A 23,221-nucleotide genomic window follows, 5' to 3' on the forward strand; every position below is an offset into this window, starting at 1 on the left:
TTCAAATATTAATATACACGATGTCTCAATACCGATGGTAGGCCGAACTTGGCCTTACTCCCACACGTGGCGTCGCGGGGAGGCTTTACGTCTGTCACTCTATTGGAGGGTAAGAAACTGGACTAAAAAGGAAGTCCTACTTTAGTAGCGCAGTATATATACGCACTATGAACAAATAGTACCGTTAGTGGTGCGGTAGCCAGATTCCTACGCGGAACTAGGACTTGTTCGTACATGTTGAGCGGTACGTTTGAACTGGGTCTGGGGGGTATGGCAGCCTGGCACCAAGGTCTCGACCAATAGTAGAATGGAGACTATTATGGGATGTTCAGTAGGCTAGAATGGATATTCAATGCATATTGTACAAGGAATATACAAGGGATATCAGGGAATATTAGAGAATATACAAATACAATTAAATATATATATATAAATAAATATATATATTCGGTTTAATCTGGCCCTTCACAACAGTAACACTGACTACCGTGGCAAGCCTACTGTAGATCAGTGGTTCTCAACCCTTTTGGAAATGTTACCCCTCCCCCTCATGGTCAAGCATAGACATAATGGTGAATTCGTTTTCGAGTGATTCGTTTTCCCCTTTTCAGGCTACTTCACTTGATTCATAATTGGAAGAGAGCATTAGACTTCAAATATTTCTTATTTCACATGACAAAAACAACGCAACTGTACCAAAGATTATAAACGTGATGATGTATTTGTATATCCTTTCGTGACCCCCCCAAAATCATCTCAAGGGGTCCAAACCCCTAGGTTGAGAACCACAGCTGAAGATACAATGGAAAGCATAGATGAAACAAGATTAAAGTTGGGGTAAAGTGAAAATAAATGTGTGTCACACCACAGAAAATGGTATTAACCACCCAGCCAAATCTGAATGATTAAAAACATTAATAACTAGTTTGGGAAAAGCGCCAAATGAGATGTCGGAAGAAGCATTGAAAGGCAGTCAGTGGATCTTGTCTGTTGTTTCGGTTTTATGTGCGATATTGGTATCAGGAATTGTTCTATTGTTAACATAGGATAACAGGGAGGTTTAGTGTGTGGCTATCATGGACAAGTGGAAGCTAGCATGGAGGTGGGTGGTTCTGGGACGCTGGAACTAACCCTTCCAGCGTCCCGAGGTGTTGTGGGCCTAACTAGACGAAACACCAGGCCTCTGAATAAACTGAGTAGCATAGATGGGTTTGGGTTTCTTCATTGAGCATTCATCCTTATCATTAGGGCACAAGTATCTTGTGTTTTATTATAAATGATAAAACCCAGTCAAAATCAGCTCATGTGGCTGCTCAGACCATTTCTCAGGATCGTGGGGGTGGGGTCAATCATGCTTAATTGACAATTCCCTTTCAGCTCAAGTACCAAGTACTGTCATTTTTATATAGTGTTAGGGGAGGGGTTATGCCAAGGACAGCTCCTGTGCGCCAACGAGCCATGATTTAAGCCCCGCCCAAAAATATCCTGAACACCAAAATGGTGAAAAACAGGTTTAACATTCTAACTCCACAATTTAGTACTACATAATTCAGTCTTTTCACATGTTTTCAGTAACTATTTTCTAACCTGTATAATGTCTTTAGAAACAAATCTCTCAATTGACTTTCCCCCAGACTTTAAAGACTGTATTCTACAATCTAGCCAAGCTTGGACAATAGTGTTTGTGTGGCCATTATAGATGTAGCAGTTGTTCTGACATGTCTTTGTCTCCTATTCGACAGTCCCAGAGGTCCCAGACAGAAGCAGTGACGTTTCTGGCCAACCACGATGACAGCAGAGCTTTGTACGCCATCCCAGGTATGGAGCCTAATCAAAACCAGTACCACATGTCCAGTATAGTGGTAAGACCCTCTCTGCCTTTGGAACCACATGTGCCCCCTGGATTTCAATTCAAAGAGGGGGAAAATGTATATACATTGTAGTTTCCTGTTCCTTCGCTCTCCATGTTCAATGTAGAGCGTTCTGTTTCTTCGCCATCAATGTTCATATCTTATCATATGTATTTATCCACACAAAGAACGCCTCATCCGTTTTGTTTCTTTTATGTGAATAGTTTATTTACAACAAGTGAACCAAACTTCTCCATTACAAACACCACATCACTCCCAGCTGTGACACCATTTCACCCCTGTGCGCACTGACAGCTGACTGATGACAGCTGACAGCTAAGTATACGTTCTCGGCTTCCCGCCAGTGCGTCATACCATCACGTCTTTACGTACTGCAAGTACAAGAACAAACACAAGACTTAGAATAGAGTTGCACCACATTTCAATACAACACATGCATATGAACGTATAGGCTACTCACTTTAACACAAACATAACAACCATAACATATGATCCCATTTTCATGAGAACATATATCTCAACATACATCTGTGTATGTATATATATATATATATTTAATCTCATCAAAACCCTCTCCACTGTCCCCACTGTGTCTCCCTTTCAGCCTTCCTACTGTTTGGATAAAGACAAACCACTCTTAGAGAATGGACCTTGCCAAGGAAACTATAAAAGAAGGAACGGTCATCACGTCACTATGTAGCACCTGAACGCACATTGGTGCCAAATGTGGAAACTTTCAGTTTGGTTGACATTGAGTTGAATGGGATCAGCCATCGCCTCGTTTCTGACCTGTAATTTAAACAAGTTATTACCTTAGATTTGTTGCAATGGACCTCATGATCGAAAGTGTATACGTAACTATCTTCGTAATTAGTTTGAACTAACAAATTTAGAAAAAGATTTGCGGATGCCTGAACGTGTGAAAAGGTGTTCGTAAATGGCCAAAGTGTGCTCAACTACCCTCCCCTGAATGAAGAATGTCACTCATTCTTAAACTGAAAGCGTGTTCTCGTGCACATGAATTTGTATACAGAAATGCCCAGCCAGCTCGTTATAGGGTTATGCACAGGACATGTGCAAAACAGATTCAACAGGTACTGTAGCGCGAAAGATTAGATTCAAATGTATTGTCAGTATACAGCACAAGTACATTACAACGAAAATAAGTTTGGCATCTAACCAGAGTACAAATCTAACAGTAAAGTGAAATAGTAACATACAATGCACATAGCCTGAAGTCTTATGTAGTACAGGTCCAAAGTTTATAAAAATCCCACAGAAAATGACTTTCACAAAGGCTTTTGTAATAAAAGAAACCAGTGTGAAAATACAAAATGCCCGCCCACGTTCATTCATTCAGACGTGCGCATCAAAACACTTGTCAGAACGGCTTGTCAAATGACGCTTGCAAGTGCCGTGACGTGCGTGTGAGTGTGACGGCCCGCATGCGATAAAATGTGTAACTCTTTCTGCGCCAAAATTAGAATTCTCGTGTTTCAAATCCAACCGTTTTCTCGTTTTTAGATCCTTGTTTTTGTTTTTGATTTCCCCATTCTAAACACTCGCGCAGACCTGCCTGTGTCTCCCTGGCACCGCTGCCTAAGTTATATTTATTTATTTGATATATCGTTATATATTATGATGATCGGATCCCGACAGGTGGCAGTATCGCCTTCCTTTTGAACTGGGTCTCTTAAGGTGTCTTTCAGTGCCTCGCTATCCCTTCCCCCTCAAAGTGAAGTCAGCACACAGTCATCTGTCGGAGATTTGCTTGACTGAAACCTATTGTTTCCCGTATTATAGCCAGACCCAATGCACACGAGTAATGGCGATCGCGATGGAACCACATGGATTATTCATTGTGGAGTACCTTCTGACTAAGGTAAGGTCTATTTTAGGTCTATTTTACAGAACCTAAAACATGCTTTTGTATTGATCACAGCATCGTATTTTACCGGACCTAAAACAGGCTGGTCGCTCATACTAATACAATTGGCAGTATTAGGGGGTGGGAAGCTGGTGGGTGGGGATCGGACGTTGTGGACAGCGACTCCTACAGGGCGGTTGGTGCGCCTGCGCAGCAGAATCAGGAAGCAACGAGGGCGGCGTGTCCCTCCCACGCAGACCCTCGCCGCTGAGAGAGATTGCGCTGTTCAGGTGAAAAGATGCAACAGCTGCCTCCTCGTGTACCGGAGGGGACACGTGATGCAAGGCTTGGTCCACATTGCAGTCGACCTGTGGGAGGCATGGCCTAACAGCGTTCGAGACAGGGGAGGGTAGAATTGGACAATACGAAATTGGGATGGGAAAAAAATAGAAAATGGGAGAAAAAAGTAGATAAAAAAATATATATATATCGCAATCTATATAGTGTATTGTCGTGATAGAGTAAAAACATATTGTGATATCATTTAGAGGCCATATCGCCCAGCCCTAATATGGTATATACCTTTTGATTTGGAAATAATATAGGTTTCAGGCGAGCAACCCGAATGATTTGCGCATATGCATATAACACGTCATATCTCACTATCTAGAAAACTAGACTGGATTATTTTTAAACGGGGCAATGTTTAGCGTGGAATAGCGCACAAACGAAAGTATGTAGAAATGAACTGGTTTGTCAATGTTGGACTATAAATATTGGCTGTCAAATGAGCCATACTATTGTCTCCATAGCTATAATAGAATATACGATGGGTCCGCAAACATCGTGAAAATTGTCTAACGCTGGCGCCAGGCAGTACAGATGGAAAAACAGTGTGGCGCTCAATGAGTTAATTGTGTTGAATTCTTTCTGTAGTTAATTAATCAAAATTAACGCGATAAAGTCCCAGCCCTAATAAGAAATAAATATATATATAATTGGTTCATTACAATTTACTCAAGCATAGTAAATATTTCTAGATGAATAGATGTCCCTAGATACCAAGAACATGCAAATGGACCTTGTAGAAGTGGAGCAATCTTCCATATACTTGGGTATGTACTAGGGATGTCCCGATCTGATCTCGGGATCGGGGGCCGATCACGTGATTTTCAGAAGATCGAAATAAAAAAAATAACAGGATTATTATAATTTTTTTTTTTTTTTAAACTTTATTCAACAAACATGACCATGTTCAAGTTCAAGTTCAAGTTCTTTAATAGTTGTCATACAGAAGTACAGAATACTTTCATACAAAATGCTTCTTACTGTTACGCTCCAGAGACTGTGCTAGACAAGATAGTATCAAATAACATAATAACATAATATAGCATGAATTTAGAAGAAGAATGAGGTCACAGTTGTTCGGTATAGACATATGTACAATGTTCTGAGTTACCATATAATATACAATACACAATACTATGCAGTGTACTAATGTACAGTACTATCTAGTGCAAAGCAGAAATGGGATGAGGTACAATTTTAGGTACAATTTACAGTAAGGTGTACGAGTTGTAGTGCAATCCTTCATCCATAAATATAAAGTGTGGGGAGTGGGTGCTACAGTGTGTTTGTTTAAAGTGGGTGTGTGCTATAAAGTGTGTGTAGTGGGTGCTACAGTGTGTTTGTTTAAAGTGAGTGTGTGCGTGTGGATGTGTGTGCTATGTGTGTTTGGTGGTTGTTGTTGTGTAGTGTTCATTCATTGTTCGTTTAGCAGCCTGATGGCCTGGGGATAGAAGCTACTTCTGAGTCTTTCTGTGCTCGCCTTGAGACTCCTGTGTCGCTTGCCTGACGGCAGCAGTTCAAAGAGGCAGTTGTTCGGGTGGCTCGAGTCCTTAATAATTCTCTTAGCCTTCCCCTTGCAACGCTTGTTGTAAATGTTCTGGAGAGTGGGGAGCCCCCCTCCAATTGTGCGTTCGGCTGAACGTGTCACTCTTTGTAGTCTGCTTTGGTCTTTTGCAGTGCTATTCCCAAACCAGGAGGTGATGTTGCCGGTCAAGATGCTCTCTATTGTACATGAGTAGAAGTTCTTAAGGATCTTCTGGCTGACTTGGAACTTCCTTAGGCGCCTGAGGAAGTAGAGGCGTTGTCGTGCCTTCTTCACCACACTGTTAATGTGTATGGTCCATTTCAAGTCCTCGGATATGTGGGCTCCGAGGTACTTGAAGCTGTTGACTCTCTCAACCGGTGCCCCGTCGATGCTGAGGGGGCTGTAGTCCTTGACCCCCGACCTCCTGAAGTCCACAATCATCTCCTTTGTTTTGCTGACGTTCAGGGAGAGGCTGTTTTCCTGGCACCATCCCGCCAGGACCTTGACCTCTTCCAGGTAGGCCCTCTCGTCGTTGGCAGAGATCAGGCCCACCACCACTGTGTCGTCAGCAAATTTGACGATTGTATTGCTACTCCGCTGAGCCACACAGTCGTGTGTGTACAGGGAGTAGAGGAGGGGACTCAGAACACAGCCCTGGGGGGCCCCTATGTTGAGGGTGATGGATGAGGAGGTGCAGTTGCCTGCTCTCACCACCTGGGGTCTGCCAGTCAGGAAGTCCAAGACCCACTGGCAGAGGTCATAGCCCAAGCCCAGGTCCCTGAGCTTGGCTATGAGTATGGAGGGGACTATGGTATTGAATGCCGAGCTGTAGTCGATGAATAGCATTCTCACATAGTTCCCCTGCCTCTTGTCCAGGTGTGATGCTGCTGTGTGCAGCACATGGGATATGGCGTCCTCCGTGGACCTGTTGGGGCGGTATGCAAATTGCAGGGGGTCCATGTTGATGGGGAGGGAGGAGCAGATGTAGCCCTTTACTAGCTTCTCAAAGCACTTCATGGCTATGGAGGTGAGAGCTACAGGGCGGTAGTCGTTGAGGCAAGCAGGCTTGGATTTTTTGGGTACAGGGATAATAGTGGACTTCTTCAGGCAGGTGGGGATGACAGCCTGTTCTAAGGACAGGTTAAATATGTCAGTGAATACTGGGGCCAGTTGGTCGGCACAGACTTTTAGGACGCGGCCGGGGATGCCGTCCGGACCTGCTGCCTTCCTGATATTCACTTTTTTAAAGGTCCGCCTCACCTCATGCTCTGTTACCCTGAACACTGCGCCTCCATCAGCAGCCGACCCCCCCCCCCCCCATTGCCGAGGCTTGTGAGCTGGTGTTGTTATTACCAGCATCAAACCTCGCATAGAAGGTATTGAGGTCGTTTGCTAAGGAGATGTCATTGTTCAGTTTGAGGGAGGCGCCTTTGTAGTCTGTCATCGTTTTGAGCCCCTGCCACATAGCTCTAGAGTCAGCTTGTTCAAACTGGAGTTCAATTTTATCCCTGTAGCGCCGTTTGGCCTCTGACACTGTCCTCCTTACGTTGTGTTGCGCCACCTTGTGGTCATTCATGTTGCCTGCCACTAGGCCGTCATTGTATGCTTTGGTGCGCTCTCTCAGAGCTTCACGGACGGATTTGTCTACCCAGGGTTTTTGATTTGGGTAAACTTTCATTTTGGTAGTGGGGATTGTTTCTTTCACCCTAGTACAGACATGATTCACGTCTTAAACTCATACTGAGGTCTTAGTTTTGGTTTTAAATTGCATATCATCATTTATTTATTGTCACACAGAGCAGAATAATTTTGCCAAAACAAACGCATTTCCTTTGATTTAATTATACATCAAATGATTTATGTCAAGGATGAGGGACATCCACTAGTTGCAGAACTTGCAGTCACCTGATTTTTACAGACGATGGCGCCATTGCTCTCATGAAGCAGCAGGTTGGAGGTGGAGTTTTTAGATTACTCCGGTTGCAATGCCTCACTTGAATGAAGTTAACTTTTCACCTGGTATCGGTAGATACTCAAAATCACATGATCGGGATTGGATCGGGAGCACAAAAATGTGATCGGGACATCCCTAGTAAATAATTTTCAGAAAATATGGCTAGGGCTTAAGAGGTTAAGAACACGGGCGCACACCAGTCTGTCCTACTTCCGACTGCCTTTCCTGCGTTCGTAAATCCTGTCCGTAGCTACGAACGAATCTCAGAAAAGAAACCGTTCGATCATGCCAAAATCGCCAGAGATGTTCGTAAGTGGAGTTAGGAAGAAATCTGTTTGTAAGTTTCTCATAAGTCTGTTTTAAATTGTAATACAGGCTTCAATAGAACTGGGACCAAGCAGAGTATAGAACACTGGTATTTTGACGTTGTGACCCTTTTATAGTTTCCTTGGACCTCACACCCTCTCCTTTTTGGTACCTTCCCAGTACCACCCTTTGCCCTTCCACATTGTCATGGTAATAATTAGCACTGGTCCCATTGAAATAGAGCTGACATATTGGTTACATAATGTATTGTACTCTACAGCAAAAACGTTGGTTCTCCAATTTTCTTTGGTTTTTGTAAATAGTTTGTAATTGACAGCTCACACGTTCCCCCATGTACAGGAAATGTTTAAGACATTGCGACAATGGCAAACTGTTGAAAGTGCATCATAAAATGTAAAGAAATGCATGTGCGTTATTGGAAAAGTCTACCAGCTTTTCCCACTCACTGAGAAGTTTACTTTTACTTGGGACAATCCAGGTCACTGTACATGGCACTGACTATATACAAAACATACAGTGCATCCGGAAAGCATTCATACCCCTTCACTTTTCCCACATTTTGTTATGTTACAGCCTTATTCCAAAATGGATTAAATATTTTTTTTCCCTCAAAATTCTACACACAATACCCAATAATGACAAAAGTGAAAAAGGTTTTTTAGATTTTTTTGCAAATGTATAAAAAATATTTAAAGTATAAACAGATAAGTATTCACTCCCTTTACTCAATACTTTGTTGAAGCACCTTTGGCAGCAATTACAGCCTCAAGTCTTCTTGAGTATGATGCTACAAGTTTGGCACACCTATTTTTGGGCAGTTTCTCCCATTCTTCTTTGCAGATTGTCTCAAGCTCCATCAGGTTGGATGGGGAGCGTCTGTGCACAGCCATTTTCAGATCTTTCCAGAGATGTTCAATCGGGTTCAAGTCTGGGCTCTGGCTGGGACACTCAAGGACATTCACAGACTTGTCCCGAAGCCACTCCTTTGTTATCCTGGCTGTGTGCTTAGTCATTGTCCTGTTGGAAGGTGAACCTTCGCCCCAGTCTGAGGTCCAGAGCACCTCCAGAGAGTTTTTTTTTTTTTTTTTTTTTTTTTAAACTTTCTTTTTTAGCGTTTATCGCTTTTCTGGTCAAGCATGACCGACAGTTGTAGGGTGAAACGGGAGAGAGAGCAGGGGGAGACATTCGGCAAATGACGGCGAGTCCGGGAATCGAACTCGGAGTCAACCAGATCCGTGACGCAGCACGGAGTCCCGCGACGCAGCGCGGTAACATGGTGTGCTACTGGAGCACCCCCTGGAAGAGGTTTTCATCAAGGATCTCTCTGTACATTGCTGCATTCATCTTTCCCTTGATCCTGACTAGTCTCCCAGTTCCTTCTGCTGAAAAACATCCCCACAGCATGATCCTGCCACCACCATGCTTCACTGTAGGGATGGTATTGACCAGGTGATAAGCTGTGCCTGATTTCCTCCAAACATGGCGCTTGGCAGTGGCGGCCGCTGGCGCTGGTGCCTTGTAGGTCGCAGTTCAGGTCGAGTTGAAAATGTAATGCTCTGAGATGCTCTGGAGCAATCTCTCTCTGTTTCTCGGATCAATCAAATCAAATAATTAACACATGTATGTTGTCATTTTAAACAACTCACCATTCATTCATTATGCATCAGCAGCAGCTAAATTAATGTTATAGTTCACAACACAGCAGCGCGTTTTGAATCGCTAGCCTATTAATTATCGTCTCAGCAAGCACAGTCAATACTTTTTTCCATAGCCACATTTCGCGGAGACAGCTGTGTATAGCGAGAGAGAGAGAGAGCGAGAGAGAGAGAGACTCACTGTTTAGTTGAAACGTCCAGGGCAGGAGAGCTTGATAAACGTGTATAATCCACTGTTGAATGATGTATTCCAGACCACTGTCCACTGTCTCCAGACTGCATCCGCCAGTTAGCTTGTTAGCACAACACAAGTACATTTCTTTGTACATTTTTCCGCGTCGAACAGACTGCAAACTACCTGGCGTTCTATCGCCATGCTCTAAGACAAACTCTAACCTTAACCAACTTTGAAAGAGTGCCTAAGCTTAACCATCTAAAGAACTTGCAGTCACGGCACGCTCTGCTGCCTGCATTTCACAACAACACAACAACACAACTATCTCTCACCAACGGACCGGAATAAGCTAGAATTGGAACATTAGAAATTGGATTCGGCCAATCAGAGATCGTCTCTGTGAAATTCTGCTACGGAAAAAAATACTGGCGTCGGCCAATCGGAGAGCGTCTCCGCGAAATGCGGCTACAGACATTCTTGACGCTACTGGCTAGACCGCTTAAAATCGCGCCCGGATTCCAACATAATAGTCATATTTCAACGCACAACGCGTTACGCACTGATTGGCTTCGACGGATACAGCGATCAAACCGTGACGCGCACTCAGAGCGCTATTGCGTCTAGCCCGGGCCGATAAAAAAAAAATAAAAAAAAGGTGATGTCACTTCCTGTTCAAGAAAACGAGTATTTTTTTATTTTATATAATAACGTTATATTGTGCATTGGAAACACAAACATACTTAAATGAGTAAATATTATTAATTTTAAACATGTTTATATTATTTATAGGGCTATAAAACTAAAAACTAAAAAGTTTTATTTTATTCTTCTTCTCTGATTTAACAGCAGTCAGCAGGTGGGTCGGCGCCCTTGCGCCCCTAGTGGCAGAGCCGCCACTGGCGCTTGGCATTCGGGGCAAAGAGTTAAATCTTGGTTTCATCAGACCAGACAATTTTGTTTCTCATGGTCTGAGAGTCCTTAAGGTGCCTTTTGGCAAACTCCATGCGGGCTGTCATGTGCCTTTTACTGAGGAGTGGCTTCCGTCTGGCCACTCTACCATAAAGGCCTGATTGGTGGAGTGCTGCAGAGATGGTTGTCCTTCTGGAAGGTTCTCCCATCTCCACAGAGGAACACTGGAGCTCTGTCAGAGTGACCATCGGGTTCTTGGTCACCTCCCTGACCAAGGCCCTTCTCCCCCGATAGCTCAGTTTGGCCGGGCGGCCAGCTCTAGGAAGAGTCCTGGTGGTTCCAAACTTCTTCCATTGGCGAATTATGGAGACGACTGTGCTCGTTGGCTACCTTCAATGCTGCAGCAATTTTTTTTGTACCCTTCCCCAGATCTGTGCCTCGATACAATCCTGTCTCGGAGGTCTACAGACCATTCATTGGACTTCATGGCTTGGTTTGTGCTCTGACCTGCACTGTCAACTGTGGGACCTTATATAGACGGGTTGTGTGCCTTTACAAATTATGCCCAATCAATTGAATTTACCACAGGTGGACTCCAATCACATTGTAGAAACATCTCAAGGATGATCAGAGGAAACAGGATGGAGCTGAGCTAAATGTTGAGTGTCATAACAAAGGGTGTGAATACTTATTAAATCTTTAAATTTTTAATACATTTGCAAAAAATTCTAAACATCTTTTTTCATTTAGTCATTATGGGGTATTGTGTGTAGAACTTTCAGGGAAAACATTTATTTAATCCATTTTGGAATAAGGCTGTAACATAACAAAATGTGGAAAAAGTGAAGGGGTATGAATACTTTCCGGATGCACTGTAGAGTATATCATTCAACACTCTGTCTCAGTGATAACAACGGCTGTATTGTTCACACACCAGCATGGCACAGCAGAGGTCAGTGGCATCTGTCTGTTTAACTGTGCACATGACGATAAACAATCTTGAATCTGACTCAGGAGTGTAGCAGTGTGTGAGATACTGCTGCACGAGATAATGGAGGAACTCATTAGTAGCTGTTTTGTTCCAAGTCACATGCTCATCTGCCAGCAGCCCCAGTGAGACTTAGGCCATGTCCAGACTAAGACGATTCTGGTCGTTTTAGGCAAAGTATTTGATCGTTTGCATCGTTCTGCCAGATGGAACTGCGTTCTGGCAGCCTGAAGACGGTACTTTTTGATACCACCCCCCCGTTGCGTCACCATATTTACAAGCGATACGCGGCTTCTCCTGAACCGATGCTGCGTTGGCCCACCTCTCCCTTACCCCGCATGCGCAAACTCTCAGCCAAACATCACCAACCACCGTCGACAACAGATTGACATCTCACATTGGTCGCCAAGAACAAGTTACGCCGTTTTTGCCCGCCATGCGTTGAACGCCAAGAACGACTTACGCCGTTATTGGGATCAATATAAAAAGTTTTGGCCATGGCATTCATAATTCATCCAGCCAACCTCCGGACTGCAGCGGGACCCTTTATGAGATTGCAACGCCTCAATACCGCCGCCTGGTGGATGGTCGGGCGAGTTACACTCTCGCCAAAACCGGAAGTGGCACTGGTGCACGAGGAAATCCCTCCGGCAGTAACATCTTGTTACGTGGATCCAGACAAACACTATAGTGCATTTGGATCGCTTTCTAAACTTAATAATCGATATGATTTCTGCGTTTATTGCGCCATACAAACCGGAAATGGATCTAGGAGATCGGCGTCAAATAATTGGGATCTTTTTCCTCCAGTCTCATCGGCGAACGGTAAGAGGACAGTAACGTTATTTTCAGCCCGATTTGTTTATTCATTTCACTGCAAACCATCTGATCAATATATCAACCCATACTAAATAAAGCCGTTACTGACAATCAAGTAATTATAAACGACCCCCCCCTTTCCATCACGCATGATGAAGCATTATGTATACCGATCATATGCATTTGAATTTTTTTATATACAGTAGCGTGTATAGGAAAGAAATGCTATCATAGCGTCCGGGCCTATAACTCTCGTTTTTGGAATTACAGCAGAAAAGCTTAAAAACATACTTATAATCTAGACTGTATTAACACAACAATGTATGAATGAAAGATTATAACGTTCCCACATCCTGAACGATAGATAATCGATGTTGAATGGGCCATAGTAATGTCAATATAGCAATAAAATTTAAAAAGTTATAGCCCTGCAAAGAAGGTAAACATCTCCATAGGCTTTCAACGGTGGCAGACTGGGTACAATGATGGGCACAACCCCCGGCGCCGAATGTGTTAACAGTGTTACAGAGCTTGATCGGGCTTACAGCTAAATGTACTTTTTCTGAAAACCCAAGTAGTAGCCAAGCATACTGTTCCATAGCATACCCCTTCAGTTGATCATGACAAATCCTCTCTTACCTTGACGATTAAAAAGCCTCCATAATTTAGTAAATAGTATCCCCATGGCATAGTGTTGAGCTGTAGCCAACAAGCTATGCTACCAACATTAGCTAAATAATTAGCGTCACATAGCTGGCCTTTTTCTGAAAACCCAAGCACATATTGTTCCATAGCATACCCCTTCAGTTGATCATGACAAATCCTCTCTTACCTTGACGATTAAAAAGCCTCCATAATTTATTAAATAGTATCCCCATGGCATAGTGTTGAGCTGTAGCCAACTAGCGTTGATGCTATTCAATGCTAACAACATTAGCAAAATAGCTAACCAACGTTAAATACAGACAACATTTGCTAGTCGAAAGGACTGGACACACACACGGACAAGTTAAACATCAATTTATTTATTACAACTGGTAGTTTGAGCCGCGGTCCTCTCTCTCTCTCTCTCTCTCCACTCCCAAACGCGTGTAGCTTTTCTCCAACGCGTCCGTGTTTCCGGGTTCCCGTTTTGCGCTCTGATTGGCCAGGTCATGTGACATGTGCGCCAATCGTGGGACGGCAAGTTCTGCGCCTGCAAACTACCGAACGCCTAGTTTATCACTGGTTAAGCTTAGGTTAGAGTTTGGAATCAGGGCAGGCGTTCTATCGCCATGCTCTAAGACAAACTCTAACCTTAACCAACTTCGAAAGAGCGCCTAAGCTTAACCAGTGTAAAAACCAGTGTAAAAACATGACCTGGTCAATCAGAGACGCGGAAACACGAACGTGTTGGAGAAAGGCTTCAAGCCTCCCGAACGTACGTGCCGCGGTACGTGTCTCTGGAAAACTAGGTCAACTCAAAAGCACAAAACCGGACGGCACAACAACACTTCCGGTCATGGATTTCAAAATAAAAGAGTCTAAAACAGGAAAGACATTTATTTTGTAAATTTCGGCAGCGTTTCAGCGGTTCAGTGTTCTCATTAGGATGCACTTGTTTTTTTTTAAACGATTTCGTGTTTACGGAAAACTTTTTTTTAAATGAAAACGAAACGGATCAAAATCGTTTCAGTCTGGACAAGGCCTTAAACTGTATATACTTTATGACCTGGTGATTAAGTCTCTCTCTCTCTCTGTCTCTCTCTCTCTATCTCTCTTCTTTCTGTCTTTTCCAGGTCTGGACTACGTGAGCCATGAAGACATTCTGCCCTATAACTCTACAGAGCAGGTTCCCATCCAGCACGAGCTGTTTGAACGCTTCCTCATGTTCAACCTTGCCAAAAGTAAACCCCTCCTTTTCCACTTTGCTTCTCTAGAATGATACGTTTGGTTGGGGTCGTCATGAACCCGTTGGAACGTGGCTTCCCCAATACCACTGGGAGACGGGTCGTTCACCCTGTCGGATGTAGCGTCGTCTCTCCCCTAGTGCTAAACCTTTCTGGTGAAAACGGTGGGACTGTGTCCCATACTAATAGAGGCCTTTCACAGAATGTTTAGAATGCCCATCGGTTGCTATGTGCAAAACAATGGTTGCCATGTGTTGATATATGAGAATGTATATATAAGAAATGTAATAATTTGGGGTCTTATTATTACTGGATCTTGTAAACAAGTTGCAGTGTAACAGTAATATCATGTTTTCCCAATGTTTTACCTAGTCCACCATGGAGCAGAACTAGAGGCCTTGCACAGAATTGTTGCCTGTAACCAGTTCCAAAAGACAATTCCTGATTTATGTGCAGTGGTATGAATGAATGAATGAAAACGTTTATTTAAAATGGACACCACAGCTACATTGGATTAGAGCCATATGAAATCCGTTTAATTTTTTCCAAATTCCATTATATTTTTTCCAAATTTTGTTTTTTCCGTTTTAATATTTCAGAATTGTGTATTTTGCTTTGTACGCTCATTTTACCATCAGAAATGTGTCTAATAAGTGGGAATGAATAAATGTCCACAATTTTATAAGATATAACAGTCCATTTAATGTTTTTAAGTGCTGCAACTCAGAAATACAGTTCAATTTTACACAATATTTTTCAAATAATATTGTGACAAAATAAAAATACCCATTTCAAGTATAAACAAACAATAGATACAGCTAGCTACTACTGACTTTATCACAATGTAAGTAGCCTAGCTATATCTATTATATTGTGATGAAATATAGTAATGCATAATTTAGGCACCTTTAGTTTAGTTTATAAAGGACAGTGTATACTGACAATCATTTGCATTAAACAAATAGATGGGTGCACCAGATTTAGCAAGAAGCTATCATTTCTAGTCCTGTGTACTTTATGTACTGCAACGTAACTATTGCTATTTCATCACAATAGTGTCAGTGATTAGCCTCGCCCTCTAGCTGTATCTATTGTGATCACCAGGGATCATCGTTGGAGAGCTGGTGTGTATGGGGCTGCGGCACTGCAGATATACCCTACTCTGTTTTGAAGCACAGTGTTCCTGACATGGCTTTTGGAGAGTGATCTTCGCACGTGTTTTGCGAGTCCAGTCCACGGCATGTTGACAGAATTTGCAAAACACCTTATCGCCGGTCATATACAAGTCATTAGGATACTGCGCTGCTCTGAATTTAGGGCTTAGTGTGGAATTTCTTCCGACGTTAGCGTTAACACCGAAGCAACTAGACGCTTGGAAATTGCTGCGTGTTGTGTGTAACACGCTGTAGCGTCCCCGGTCATGTTCGCGTTGCACCAAACGTTCCATGTTCTCCCGAACACGGAATTTCAGTCCAGATTGGGGCAAATTCTGCAATATTCCACGTTTACAGTTGATTCCGTTTTTATTACTCAATTCCGCGATTCCGTCCACGATTCCGTGAACGCGGATTTCATATGGCTCTACATTGGACCAGCCACAGTGGACAGACCAGATGGCGTGTATATTTTCCCTAACGGAGTTGCACTTCCGCGTTCGGTTTGCGCGATCTGATTGGCCACTGACTCTACGCCCAAACAGCGCGTTACGCTAGTTCTGCTAACAGCCTGCAGCCAGCATTATCCAATTCATATCAATCGAAATAACGTATTGTTTTCATCTCTCTATATTAACGTGATTCCATCAACACAATATAAATGTTCTAAACACGACAAGACAGTTTGCATCACTTCCCACGGTTCTCGGCACTTATTCTACCCGTAGTGCGGTAGTTGTTGCCACGGTATTGGGTCTTTGGCGGGGAAGAAGAACACTGATAGTGGTGTGTGGACTGCCCTGCGAGCCCCAGGCCATTGTCCTGCAAGCCTTGTTTCCCGTGCTCCTAAAATTCTACCTGGTCTCGTCCCGTGGGGCTCGCGGGGCAGTGGTCTGGGGCTCGTGGGGCGGTGGTCTGGGGCTCGCGGGGCGGTGGTCTGGGGCTCGTGGGGCGGTGGTCTGGGGCTCGCGGGGCGGTGGTCTGGGGCTTGCGGGGCGGTGGTATGGGGCTTGCGGGGCGGGGTATGGGGCTTGCGGGGCGGTGGTCTGGGGCTTGCGGGGCGGTGGTATGGGGCTTGCGGGGCGGTGGTCTGGGGCTCGCGGGGCGGTGGTATGGGGCTTGCGGGGCGGTGGTATGGGGCTTGCGGGGCGGTGGTCTGGGGCTTGCGGGGCGGTGGTCTGGGGCTCGCGGGGTGGTGGTATGGGGCTTGCGGGGCGGTGGTATGGGGCTCGCGGGGCGGTGGTATGGGGCTTGCGGGGCGGTGGTCTGGGGCTCGCGGGGCGGTGGTATGGGGCTCGCGGGACGGTGGTCTGGGGCTCGCAGGATGGTCCACACACCGCTATCAGTGTTCTTCTTCCCCGCCAATGAAGTATTCACCCAAAGACCCAATACCATGGCAACAACTACCGCACTACAGGTAGAATAAGTGCCGAGAACCGTGGGAAGTGATGCAAACCGGTGGTCTGGGGCTCGCGGGGCGGTGGTCTGGGGCTCGCAGGACGGTTCACACACCGCTATCAGTGTTCTTCTTCTCCGCCAATGAAGTATTCACCCAAAGACCCAATACCGTGGCAACAACTACCGCACTACCGGTAGAATAAGTGCCTAGAACCGTGGGAAGTGATGCAAACTGTCTTGTGGTGTTTTGAACATTTATATTGTGTTGATCGAATCACGTTAATATAGAGAGATGAAAACAAATGTTATTTCGATTGATATGAATTGGATAATGCTGGCTGCAGGCTGTTAGCAGAACTAGCGTAACACGCTGTTTGGGCATAGAGTCAGTGGCCAATCGGATCGTGCAAACCGAATGCGGAAGTGCAACTCTGTTAGGGAAAATATACACGCGACCAGATGCGTTGTTTTGCGTGTTTATATGCTAGTTTTCAACACTAGTCCATTGAGGCTTTTCTAAAAGATATAATAAAATGTACAGTAAATACAGAATTAAAATCACAACACAAATCGGAACAACAAATAACCAGAGCAAGAGTCCATGATCAAAACAACAAAACCAGTAAATTGGAAAAGCATGATATTACTGTTCCACTGTGACTTGTTTACAATAAGTAATAAAACACCAAACAATTTTTTTTTGCACATAGCAACTGTTGTATCTTCCAACATGAATGATAAATCGGCGTTCTAAAGATTCTGTGAAAGCCCTCTATTAGGCATTTTCCTTCAAAACCAATGGTTACAGGCAGCCATGTTGGAAGAAAGATAACTACACAAACATTCCGCGCACAACCTCTATTTCAGGTTTACCTCAAGGTCTTTGGATTGTTTAGACTAGACAATGATGACAAAATAATCCAGTTTCCTCAAACAACAATCCAGGTGTGGTTGAATAGGGCCTAACAAAAATAATGGTTGGTTTCAGGTTGCCGACCGACCCTGCCGATTTAGGTGCGACCCAATATATTTTATGAGTTTAAAAAAAAAAATTATATATTTAAAAAAAAAAAAATCATTTTTTTTTTTTTTTTTTTTTTTTTAGAATAAAGTTTCATAGAAATCTTAGTCAAACATTTAGTATTATGGATATTAAACATGCTGGCAGAGTACATGCATCCATGTTGTTGTGAAAATTTTAACCCTTTCACTGCCACACGACAGCCGGTTAACCCTTTCACTGTGACAATACAGAAGGTTAGCCCTTTACTATCACACAACCGACGGCGATGCTCCATCATTAGCATCATTAGCTCCGCATCCGCGGAGCTAATGATGCTAATGATGGAGCATCGCCGTCGGTTGTGTGATAGTAAAGGGCTAACCTTCTGTCGTGTGGCAGTGAAAGGGTTAATTAAATAAAGAAATTCCCTATCCATAGTCGCCGTGGGAAAGAATAAAAAAAAATAAAATAAAAAATAAAATTCCCTACCTACCCATGGCCAAACTGACAACCAACCTGAAACCAACTATTATTTTTGTTAGGCCCAGGTGCCGTGTGGCTCATGCACTTGTCCTGGACACCACCACACAGTTCCTGGCTGGTTCATTAACCCATAAGATAAGAACTAATTGTGACTGAAGCTATCTGATGTGTTTGGATTTACAAGGGCCTTTGTAGTCATCACGTTACTTTAATAGCACCTTGCCGTCTTGAATGAATGAGAACTTTTTTTTTTTTTTTTAAACTTTGGCCATTCCGCTGGCTCTTCTTGCGTTTATCGCTTTTTCTCTGGTCAAGAATGACCGACAGAAACAGGTTGAATGGGGGTAGAAATGGGGGGGAAGACACTCTGAGAAAGTTACGGCTTTGTCCGGGAATCGAACTTGCTACCCCAGATCCGTGACGAGCACGGTTGTCCCCGGCGCCGAAATGGCGCTCGAGGTACGCGGTGAGCTACTGGAGCCCCTGAATGAGAACTTTTATTTAAAATGGACACCACAGCTACATTGGACCAGTCACAGTGGACAGACCAGATGTGTTGTTTTGCGTGTTTATAACACAAGTCCATTGAGGCTTTTCTAAAAGATAGAATAAAATTAACAGTATGATACAGAATTAAAATCACAAATCAGAACAAATAGTTACCAGAACAAGAGTCCATGATCAAAATAACAACCAGTCCGCGTTAGTCTTGTGTTAGCGCCATCTGCTGTAGCACTCCCACCAGTGCCGTTTCTTCATCACACAATGTGTTGTAGCCATAGATATAACTAGATGGGGCAAGGCGGAGTCTCCAGCGTAGTTCACCGGCGGCCATCTTGTCACAGGCAGCACGCCCACTCATGACATGAATGTCTATGGTGCATGTACTATTGAAATAACAATAGCTTGCTAAATTTTCAACCGATTTACAAACGGTTTGGTTTATTACAAACGTTATTAACGTGGCTATGATTCAGGATGCTTGGACATGTTGAAATTATTTTCATATGAAAGTCCATTATAAGTATGCAGTATGATAACTACATCTCTGACGTTTATAGCTAACCAAACCGTTTGAAAATCTGTTGAAAATTGAGCAAGCTATGGTTATTTCAATAGTACATGCACCATAGACATGTTTATGAGTGGGTGTGCTGTCTGTGGCAAGATGGCCGCCATGTGGTAACGTCGGTCTCCATTGGCCAGCAGCGCGGGTGAGTCATCTAGCCTTTGTTATGTCTATGGTTGTAGCCCCATCTCCCATTCGGTGACTCAGCCTCTGTTCTTTAAGCCTTGGTTTCTCTCACTGTCTTTACATTATTATATGAGACATTATTTATTTTCAATGATGTAGTGTTGAAGTTTGGCAGTCATTCTTCAGGGCTCCACTTAAGCACTTTGCAAACCTCTGGGCCAGTAGATAAAGATCTTCACTGGCCCAGTATGCCAGTAGGATTCACACGCCCAAGTCACAGACATCTGCCACTTTATTCTGTGCTATTGATCCAGGTAAAAATAAATGGTGGTGTAAAGAACACTAATGGGAAACAATATCAATTTAGCCAGTGAGGTAACACGGGCTGAAATTAAAATGTCTTTAAAAACCCCTGCTCCTGGTCAAATGTCAACAGATGATAAAAGACAAAGACAAGATCACATAGAGTGCAGTCGACTATGAGACAAAGGAAGAGAGTTGTTACCTCAGAGGTTAGATCAGTGGCCCTAGCTAGCAGGTGAGTCAAAGTTCGGAAAAGTTGTGACATTAAGGTTGAATAAATGTTTCTAGCTAACTACCCAACAATCAAACAATGACTTAATCGGTACATTAATAACACTCAGTCACAGTTATTGAGAGGCTACAGAATATTTCATAATCGCATCAAATGATCCAAAATGCAAACCATCAACAGTTCCACAAGAGCCTAACAATGAAAACTGACGTATGTTGCTAATATGTACTCGATTATTTACAAAATATTATATATACAGTTAATTGTATTTATTATTATTATTATAATTCTTTATATATATATATTGTTTTTTTGTAGCAGCAGCAGCTATGTGTCTACCTAACAACCAGTTAAGTGGAGGTCTGTTGTCTGTCCTCTTGCTACCTTTTAGCTCCTCCGTTCACGGCCAGGGACACCCTGAAGGCGTGGCAGGAGAAGAACCACCCATGGCTGGAGCTGTCGGACGTCCACAGAGAGACCACGGAAAACATCCGAGTCACCGTCATACCTTTCTACATGGGCATGAGGGTAATGGCTGAGGATGGACACACACACACACACTATGGCTGGGCAGTACATTTAAAAAGAAAAAAATATATATAAATAAGCCTTTTGAATTGATTGTGGTTATATCCTCTGTGATTTCAATGGTTGTACTTACTGCTAGGAATGGGCACAAGTAATGTTTTCCCAGATCGAGTCCTCGCATAAATTACTCGTGCTGCAGTACTTGTTTAGGAAAATATATTTTTAGAATGCATCGTAAAGAGTGTGGCAGCAGCAATAACAAGATATTGCGCGGAGTTGCACACACACTACCGATCTTGCTCTGCCGACATAACAATGTACAGCATTATACCTTATGCTTATTGTCAGTCAAAACAGTCAGTTACCATTTGTAATAATTACATTACCGCCATTCTCTCTGCCGCAGGTCTCTCCGCTCATGGAATGGTATGTCCATATAATACTAGTCTATGAACGCTACGTAAAGTGGGCGACATGTTGTTGGCACAATTAGTGTGGAAGGATCACACTACCTCTCTCAGATCCTTCCCTTGCTGTGCAGGCGCCCCGACCGAACTGTAGGAGTCGCTGTTTACAACGACCAGGACCCACCCTCGCCGGGTTTCCCACCCACTAACACTGGCAATTGTGTTAGAATCGGCCAACCCGGAAGCACCACAGCTGGATTCGATCCCACTGTCTCTGTGGTGGTAGACAGACACTTAGTCCGCTGCGCTACCCGGCCGCCTTGTGTTTTACACATGTTTTTCTAATGGTATGTATAGGTATGTTTATCCAAAATCTCACGCGTAGCAGATGTCTGAACGAGTCTGGACCTTTCTGCAGATCTAAATGGAAATATCCCTTGCGTGAGATATCGTTGTTTTCAGAATTGTATTCCCTACAAAAAGGGTCAATCATTTTCACCGTCAGAGGTGATTGGTCCGGTCACTAGGAGGCGAAACCGGAGGTGGTAACTTTTTCTAAACTGACGCTTGTTGGCTGTTTGGTCTTGAAACTGGAAATTGGAAGCATGTAATGGGTCAAGTCAGGTATCATACAGCGGCCATCTTAGCTTTCAACTAGGGATGCCTCGATCAGCCAGCGATCGGTATCGGCCGATATTCAGTATAAATATGAGATTGGGGAATTCCGATAATGCTTTCTAGTCTCCGATTGCGAAAACCGATCGATGACGTGAAAAACATGAGCCAATTCTCAGCGGAGTTGGTGTCATTGTCGCATGTTAACTAACCTAAAACATGTCGGCGGTGTGGAACTATTACAAAGTGTCTGAGACGGATGCAACAAATGCCATCTGCAATGTATGCCAGGATTAAATACTTCGTGGGGGAAGCAATGTAAAAAGTGAAGACCCGCCCTACTCTGCCTCTGATTCGCAGACTGTGGGTGGGGGAATGTGATTGGACCAAAGAGTAGACTGTGCAGGCGCCCTGACCGACCTGTAGGAGTCGCTGTTTACAACGACCAGGAGTCCAGGACCCACCCCACCGACTTTCCACCCACTGACACTGCCAATTGTGTCAGTATGGACGACCGACCAAGCCGGAGGTACCGCTGGCAGTTGGATTCGATCCAGAGTCCAGAGACAGTTGTGGTTCGGACCTGATCTGGACCGGAGTCCGGACTTTGAGAATGCCTGTGTTAGACCTACAGTATAATACTGCCAGCTGCTATAACAAAACCAAAAACGATCGGTATCGGCAGTGTATCGCCGCAAAAAACGTGATCGGGACATCCCTACTTTCAACCGATGTATTGGTTCAGAGACACTAAAACGGCGGGACGCCATCAGACGAGGGCAAATGCACTGCTGACTGAAACCCAGATAAACTATATACGAGGTCTCCGGGCAAAGTCCAGTGGGTCAGAGGGACATAAGTGGTTACGTTAGTAGCATAGTTGGGAAGTGTTTTAAACAGGGTTCCCACACTCTGGATATGTTGTGGAATTTCTTGTTATATTTTCTAATATATAGAAATAAATACCCATAACGTTTTGGAAAACATGGACATGTAAAATCAAGAATAATAATGTACTACATTTGAAATGTTAAACGACATTGGGAGGTGAGAATTGGTCGGAGAGACTGTTGCAGTTGTCCAAACTTGATGCAGTAAAGCTTTCATAAGAAGTTTACAATATTGTAGCGGTTCAATGAAAGGTTATTCATTCATTAAACAGCAGAAATACAGTCATTGGAATTTGGTTTGAGGTCATTGAAAAGTCATTGAAAAGTTTTGGAATTTAATGGAATAACAAGTGTAGGGCAACCCTGTTTAAACCACATCAAAAGGTAATGTACACTGCACATTACAACTAGACTTCAAGAATGATATTGCATACTATAAGAAATATTACCCATATCTTGTTACGCTGCTGGCCAGTATGACTTACTACCATATTGTCTTTATACCTGTATCACTGTACATATTAATGCTACAACTCTGTATCTGATTAGCACTATACTCAGTAGTACTAATTTACTTTGATACCCAGTTTAATCACCTGTACATTGTATAATACGATTGTACTTTACTGTTACATTTGCACTCTGGTTGGATGTCAAACTTCTTTTCATTGTCCTGTACTTGTGCT

General features: G+C 43.6%; 1 protein-coding gene across 2 annotated transcripts in view; it reads left to right on the top strand.

The window, feature by feature from the left end:
- The window catches only part of poldip2 (polymerase (DNA-directed), delta interacting protein 2), a 77,094-nt gene that overhangs the window by 43,981 nt on the left and 9,892 nt on the right, over nt 1–23,221 (top strand). For both annotated transcript variants that reach the window (XM_084325505.1, XM_084325506.1), the window contains exons 5-7: nt 1,743–1,818; nt 14,217–14,324; nt 20,487–20,623. In XM_084325505.1, coding sequence (XP_084181631.1) covers nt 1,743–1,818; nt 14,217–14,324; nt 20,487–20,623 — 321 coding nt within the window. The remainder of the gene's footprint in view (nt 1–1,742; nt 1,819–14,216; nt 14,325–20,486; nt 20,624–23,221) is intronic.

This window comes from Notolepis coatsorum, assembly GCF_963971535.1.
Source record: "Notolepis coatsorum genome assembly, chromosome: 1".
NCBI classification, from domain to species: domain Eukaryota; kingdom Metazoa; phylum Chordata; class Actinopteri; order Aulopiformes; family Paralepididae; genus Notolepis; species Notolepis coatsorum.